Source organism: Pantherophis guttatus, chromosome 7, assembly GCF_059756535.1.
Source record: "Pantherophis guttatus breed Tessera chromosome 7, ASM5975653v1, whole genome shotgun sequence".
In the NCBI taxonomy this organism is placed as follows: Eukaryota; Metazoa; Chordata; class Lepidosauria; order Squamata; family Colubridae; genus Pantherophis; species Pantherophis guttatus.
In genome coordinates this window covers 85,370,815-85,378,600 of record NC_142069.1, presented here as the reverse complement: position 1 = coordinate 85,378,600, position 7,786 = coordinate 85,370,815, and the positions used below count along the sequence as shown (strand labels likewise).

The following is a 7,786-nucleotide window of genomic DNA, read 5'->3' as shown; positions in this document are numbered from 1 at the left end:
AAAGGAGAGAGAGAAAGAAAAAGAGAAAGAAAGAAATATATATAGAGAGAGGGGGAAGCGGGAGGAGGAAAGAAGGAAGGAAGGAAAGAAAAATAGAAAGAAAAATAGATATATACATATATACGTGCACACACAGAGAACATATATATATGTATGTATGAATGTATGTATGTATGTATAGAGAGGGAGGCAGGGAGACAGAAAGAGAGAGAAAGGGAGAGAGAGAGAAAGAAGAGAAAGAAAGAAAAAGAGAAAGAAAGAAATATATATAGAGAGAGGGGGAGGTGGGAAGAGGAAAGAAGGAAGGAAGGAAAAAGAAAGAAAAATAGATATATACATATATACACAGTGAGAGAATATATATATGTATCTATAGAGAGAGAGAGGGAGGCAGGGAGAGAGGGAGAGAGAAAAAGAAAGAAGAGAAAGAAAAAAAGAGAAATAAAGAAATATAGAGAGGGGGGAAGCGGGAGGAGGAAAGAAAAAAGGAAGGAAGGAAAAGTAGAAAAAGAAATAGAGAGAAAGAAAGAAAAATAGAAAGAAAAAGAAAGAAAGAAAAATAGATATAGACATATATACAGAGAGAGTATATAAATATGTGTGTGGGTGTGTGTGTTACAGAGAGAGAGAGGGAGGGTGGCAGGGAGGAAGGGAGAGAGAGGGAGAGAGAGAGAAAAAGAGAGAGAGAGAGAGAAAGAAAAAAGAGAAAGAAAGAAATATATATAGAGGGGGGGAGGCAGGGGGAGGAAAGAAGGAAGGAAGGGAAAAAAGGAAGAAAAATAGATATATACATATATACCCAGTGAGAGAGAATATATATATGTATCTATAGAGAGAGAGAGAGGGAGGCAGGGAGAGAGGGAGAGAGAGAGAGAAAAAGAAAGAGAGAGAAAGGAAGAAAAATAGAAAGAAAAAGAAAGAAAGAAAAATAGATATATACATATATACCCAGTGAGAGAGAATATATATATGTATCTATAGAGAGAGAGAGAGGGAGGCAGGGAGAGAGGGAGAGAGAGAGAGAGAAAAAGAAATAGAGAGAAAGAAAGAAAAATAGAAAGAAAAAGAAAGAAAGAAAAATAGATATAGACATATATACAGAGAGAGTATATAAATATGTGTGTGGGGGTGTGTGTTACAGAGAGAGAGAGGGAGGGTGGCAGGGAGGAAGGGAGAGAGAGGGAGGGAGAGAGAAAAAGAGAGAGAGAGAGAGAAAGAAAAAAGAGAAAGAAAGAAATATATATAGAGGGGGGGAGGCAGGGGGAGGAAAGAAGGAAGGAAGGGAAAAAAGGAAGAAAAATAGATATATACATATATACCCAGTGAGAGAGAATATATATATGTATCTATAGAGAGAGAGAGAGGGAGGCAGGGAGAGAGGGAGAGAGAGAGAGAAAAAGAAAGAGAGAGAAAGGAAGAAAAATAGAAAGAAAAAGAAAGAAAGAAAAATAGATATATACATATATACCCAGTGAGAGAGAATATATATATGTATCTATAGAGAGAGAGAGAGGGAGGCAGGGAGAGAGGGAGAGAGAGAGAGAAAAAGAAAGAGAGAGAAAGGAAGAAAAAGAGAGATAAATAAATATATAGAAAGAGGAGGGGGAGGCGGGAGGAGGAAAGAAGGAAGGAAGGAAGGAAAAATAGAAAAAGAAACAGAGAAAGAAAAACAGAAAGAAAAAGAAAGAAAGAAAAATAGATATAGACATATATACACAGAGAGAGAGAGAGAGAGAGAGAGAGAGAGAGAGAGCGCAAATAGCGCCCCCCTCCATAAACCTCCCCGCCCACCCGCGACCTCGCCTGCCCCCAGAAGGGAGGGGGGGAGAGAGAGAGAAAGCCGCGCTGACCTTTCGACCCGGAAGCACTGCCCGGGCCCTTCCACGCGCCGGCACCTGGCAACCCGCGAGCAGGGCCGAGCGATCCCGGCCAGCCAAGCCGACGCCGACGCCGCCGGTCGAGATGCTTCGCGGGGCGCCCGAAGGCCAGGCCACCGCCGTCACCAGAGCCTTATCGGCCGGTACGTGCCGCCTCCTCCCGCGGGAGACGCCCGGGCCAGGGGGGGGCGGAGGGGGGGCCGGAGGGGAGACGGGGTGGAGGGGGGCTTCTGGGCAGCGTCTGGTCTTCCGGGTAGGGGTCCCTGGGGCTGTCTGCTGCTGGATTCTACCCTGTTGAATTTACGGGGCCTCTACAGTTGAGGAAGCGTTGGCCTGGCCTCGCCTGGAGATGGATAGGAGGCCATGAGGAAATCCAGTGGGGAGAAGGTGGGGAGCAGCAGCTCCTTCCCCACTGGTATTAATAAAAGTATCTGTTGTATATCTATCTATCTTATCATCTATCTATTATCATTTATATATCTCTCTCATCTGTCTATATCATATTTATCATCTATCATCTCAATCTGTCATCTATCTACCTACCTACCTACCTACCTAGTTTATCCATCCATCCATCCATCCATCCATCCATCCATCCATCTATCTATCTATTTATATTCTATCATCTCTCACTATCATCTATCATTTATCTTATCTATATCTCTCATCTATCTATATCATATCTATCATCTATCTATCATCTCAATCTGTCATCTCTATCTATCTACCTACCTACCTACCTACCTAGTTTATCTATCTATCTATCTATCTATTTATATTCTATCTCTCTCTCATCTCTCACTATCATTTATCATTTATCTTATCTATATCTCTCATCTGTGTATATCATATCTATCATCTATCTATCATCTCAATCTGTCATCTATCTCTAATCATCTATCTACCTACCTACCTACCTAGTTCATCCATCCATCCATCTATCTATCTATCTATTTATATTCTATCTATCTATTTATATTCTATCATCTCTCACTATCATCTATCATTTATCTATATCTGTCATCTGTGTATATCATATCTATCATCTATCTATCATTTCAATCTGTCATCTATCTCTATCTACCTACCTACCTAGTTCATCCATCCATCCATCTATCTATCTATCTATCTATCTATCTATCTATCTATCTATCTATCTTCTCTATCATCTCTCACTATCATCTATCATTTATCTTATCTATACCTCTCATCTGTCTATATCATATCTATCATCTATCTATCATCTCAATCTGTCATCTATCTCTATCTATCTACCTACCTACCTAGTTTATCCATCCATCTATCTATCTATCTATCTATCTATCTATCTATCTATCTTCTATCATCTCTCACTATCATCTATCATTTATCTATATCTCTCATCTATGTATATCATATCTATCATCTATCATTTCAATCTGTCATCTATCTCTATCTACCTACCTACCTAGTTCATCCATCCATCCATCCATCTATCTATCTATCTATCTATCTATCTATCTATCTATCTATCATCTCTCACTATCATCTATCATTTATCTATATCTGTCATCTGTGTATATCATATCTATCATCTATCATTTCAATCTGTCATCTATCTCTATCTACCTACCTACCTAGTTCATCCATCCATCTATCTATCTATGTATCTATCTATCTATCTATCTATCTATCTATCTATCTATCTATCTTCTCTATCATCTCTCACTATCATCTATCATTTATCTTATCTATACCTCTCATCTGTCTATATCATATCTATCATCTATCTATCATCTCAATCTGTCATCTATCTCTATCTATCTACCTACCTACCTAGTTTATCCATCCATCCATCTATCTATCTATCTATCTATCTATCTATCTATCTATATTCTATCATCTCTCACTATCATCTATCATTTATCTATATCTCTCATCTATGTATATCATATCTATCATCTATCATTTCAATCTGTCATCTATCTCTATCTACCTACCTACCTAGTTCATCCATCCATCCATCCATCTATCTATCTATCTATCTATCTATCTATCTATCTATCTATCTATCAATCATCTCTCACTATCATCTATCATTTATCTTATCTATACCTCTCATCTGTCTATATCATATCTATCATCTATCTATCATCTCAATCTGTCATCTATCTCTATCTATCTACCTACCTACCTAGTTTATCCATCTATCTATCTATCTATCTATCTATCTATCTATCTATCTATCTACCTATCTATCTTCTATCTATCTATCATCTCTCACTATCATCTATCATTTATCTATATCTCTCATCTGTGTATATCATATCTCTCATCTCTCATCTCAATCTGTCATCTATCTCTACCTACCTACCTACCTACCTAGTTTATCCATCCATCTATCTATCTATTTATATTCTATTACCTCTCACTATCATCTATCATTTATCTTATCTATATCTCTCATCTGTCTATGTCATATCTATCATCTATCTATCATCTCAATCATCTATCTGTAATCATCTATCCCCTACCTACCTACCTACTATCAAAATCTGTCATCTATAAACAACTATTTATCATCTATCTATATCTCTGTCATCTCTCACTCTATCATCTATCATTTATCTAATCATCTATATATCTCATCTGTCTATATCATATCTATGAATCATCTATCATCTCTCTTATATCTCACTCTCACCTGAGTCCTTCGGGAGTAGGGCGGTATACAAATCAAATAAACTAAATTAAACTAAACTAACCCAGCTGGCTTTCATGCCTAAGGTGGGATTAGAACTCTCAGTCTTCTGGTGATTGGCCCAAAATCAACAAGCTGGTTTTTATGCCTAAGGCGGGACTAGAACTCCTAGTCTCCTGGTGATTGGGTAAAAGTAACCAAGCTGGCTTTCATGTCTAAGGTGGGACTAGAACTCCCAGTCTCCTGGTGATTGGCCCAAAGCCACCCAGCTGGTTTTCATGCCTAAGGCAGGACTACAACTCCCAGTCTCCTGGTGATTGGCCAAAAGCCACCCAGCTGGTTTTCATGCCTAAGGCGGACTAGAACTCTCAGTCTCCTGGTGATTGGCCCAAACTCAACAAGTTGGTTTTCATGCCTAAAACGGGACTAAAACTCCCAGTCTCCTGGTGATTGGCCCAAAGCCACCCAACCGGTTTTCATGCCTAAGGCAGAACTAGAACTCACCGTCTCCCAGTTTCTAGCCTGGTGCCTTAACCCCTAGACCAGACCGGCTCTCTCTGTTTTAATTGCCGCAGTTCAATGATAGGGCACCTGAGTGCTGACGAATGAAATTGCTACATGCTAATGACATCTGATAGAGATGACCTCAACATATGGGGATGCATAACACATTTGGGTTTTGTTCTAATGCTTGTATTCGCAGCTTCCGTGCTCTGCCAAGTGGAGCCTGTGGGAAGATGGTTTGAAGCCTTCGTGAGGAGGAGAAACATACACGTTTCTGCCTCTTTCCAAGAATTAGAAGATGAGAAAGAACTCTCTGAAGAGTCGGGAGATGAAGAATTACAGCTAGAAGAATTTCCCCTGTTAAAAACTCTGGATCCCAAAGATTGGAAGGTATATATATATATAGTAATGTTGCACCATTACACATATCTATTGTCTTTGCTTCTCAGAAGGTCACAAAAGGTAATCACACGACTCTGGGACACTGCAACCATCATAAATATGAGTCACTTGCGAAGCCTCTGAATGCAGTGGTGGGATTCAACCGGTGTAACAACCGTGTTGTGGTCCGCCAGCAGCCTGCAGAGCTGGCAGTGGAGTCAGACAGTGAGGAGGCTGGGGAGGAACATGGGCCTGGAGTCTGGGGAAGGCCCAGACGAGGGTTCTGCGTCGGAGGCAGAGATGGGGCCAGGGCCATCTGGGAGTGATGCGCAGACTCCGGAGCCTCCAGAGTCAGACATCAGAGAGGCAGAGGAACAGGAGGAGCCTGTTTCTAGTGCACGCATGCGCAGAGCTGCCAGAAGGCACGAACAGTTAAAACAAAAGGGATGACTCAGGAGTAAGGCCTGGAGATGATTGGCCCCTCCCATAAGGCTTAAAAGAGGAGCAAAGGCACGTGGGCCCTTTGCAGGAAAACAACTTTGTTAATTCTGTTCCTAGTCGGCATCTCTGTTTGATTCTGGACTCTGTGTGGCTTTGCCAAGTAGGTCTTTGGCAGACAGTCAAGGGAGATAAAGGTTGGTGATTATCCCGAAGGACTTTTTGCAACTAATTGGGACTCAGCTGTGAATGAACGTAATTCACAGCTGTTGCAATAAAAGAGGTTTTGGGGACTATTCGTGTGCTTTAATGACTCAGGAAGCCTAGGTCACAACAAACCGGTTCGCTCGGTGTCCGCGCAGTGTGTTTGAAAACAGCTCTAAAGCCCTAAAACAGCTGAGGCCCGGCAATACGCTCTGCCATGCCTATCAGCTGGGCTTCAAACAAAGGAAATATAGGTTGGTATAGCACGGGCTTGAGAGGGGGCCCAGCTGATCGTCAGAACGAACCGGTTCGGTCTCAGCTGATCGTTGGAGGTACCAGTTCTGCCGAACCGGCTGAATCCCACCCCTGTCTGAATGTTGATCTCACATTCTGCAACAGTCGTGAAAAATGGTCGTAAGTCATTTTTTCGCAGTGTCGTCGTAACTTCAAACAGTCACTGCACAACTATTGCAAGTCTACCTGTCATAAGCAAAATGCATAACTTCTGTAACTGGCAAGACAAACAACTGGACAATGGGGAGACTAACGGGTGGGGGAGATATAATTTCTTCATGTTACAGTTTCTGTTGTTATTAACTTGAGGCTGCTATAAATATTCGTATTTTGTTTTTTCTTCCTTCCCAGAATCAGGATCACTATTTGGTTCTTGGATTGGGACAGTTAAGATACAAGGCCTCTCAAAAACAGATCAAAGCAGCTCGTAAGTTCACCAGGCATTCATGGAAAATGATAAAACTATTTCTCTCCAAGTTCAATTGTTTGTCACATCACAATCACTCATAGGCTGCAAGGTAAGAGTGGGATAAGGGGACAATTTAACGTCCTTCTTTCAGCTGGCCTTACCTTCCTGAACAAGATTACATCCATATCTACCTGGTGTAACATCTATGAGCAATAAGATTCTGTTCTATGGCAGGGGTGTCAAACTCAAGGCCCGCATGCTGGATCCGGCCCCCAGAGAAGGTAGATCTGGCCCGTGGGCCCACCCAGGAAACAGCGAAGTGCCTCTGTTGTGGCTCGCCAGCGGCCAGCAGAGCTGGCAGCAGAGTCAGACAGTGAGGAGGTTGGGGAAGAACGTGGGCCAGTCCTGGAGTCTGGGGCAGGCTCGGACGAGGGCTCTGCGTAGGAGGCAGAGAGAGGGCCAGGGCCATCTAGTAGTTACGTGCTGCCTTCAGACTGTCCGGAATCTGACATCAGCGAGGCAGAAGAACAGTGTGAGCCTGTTCCCAGTGTGTGCATGTGCAGAGCTGCCAGAAGGCAAGAACAATTAAGAAAAACAAATGGGCGACTCGGGAGTAAGGCTTGGAGATGATTGGCCCCTTCCCTAAGACATAAAAATTCATATAGTCAATTCAAGCTCTGAGAAGTCCTGTTTGACTCTGTGCTACATTTGGCCTTGCAAAACTAATTGGCAATTAGGTCTCCAGCAGCGTTTCAAGAGAGATAAAGGTGGGTGCTTCTCAACATTACCCTGAAAGACTCTGTCAACTTAAGGAGACATCTGTCAGAATCTTCACAGAATCATTACGGGCTGTGAATGACCGTAATTCACAGCCGCCTCAATAAAAGAAGTTTTTTGCGACTAAGATTGTGATTTATGCTTTCTCAGGAAGCCTAGGTCAGAACAACCTCTGCTAGCAAAAGGGGAGCTCGGGGAGGCCGCGTGTGGCCTCCCCAGGAT

At 42.2% G+C, this 7,786-nt stretch overlaps 1 protein-coding gene across 2 annotated transcripts in view; it reads left to right on the top strand.

Annotated features, from left to right (window-relative positions):
* Positions 1–1,822: 1,822 nt before the first annotated feature.
* The window catches only part of DNAJC2 (DnaJ heat shock protein family (Hsp40) member C2), a 30,890-nt gene continuing 24,926 nt past the window's right edge, over positions 1,823–7,786 (top strand). Inside the window, exons 1-3 of one of the 2 annotated variants that reach the window (XM_034433654.3) lie at positions 1,823–2,020; positions 5,261–5,451; positions 6,730–6,805. In XM_034433654.3, coding sequence (XP_034289545.2) covers positions 1,963–2,020; positions 5,261–5,451; positions 6,730–6,805 — 325 coding nt within the window. In that variant the 5' untranslated portion in view covers positions 1,823–1,962. The remainder of the gene's footprint in view (positions 2,021–5,260; positions 5,452–6,729; positions 6,806–7,786) is intronic. The other variant, XR_015728794.1, reaches the window with a different exon arrangement.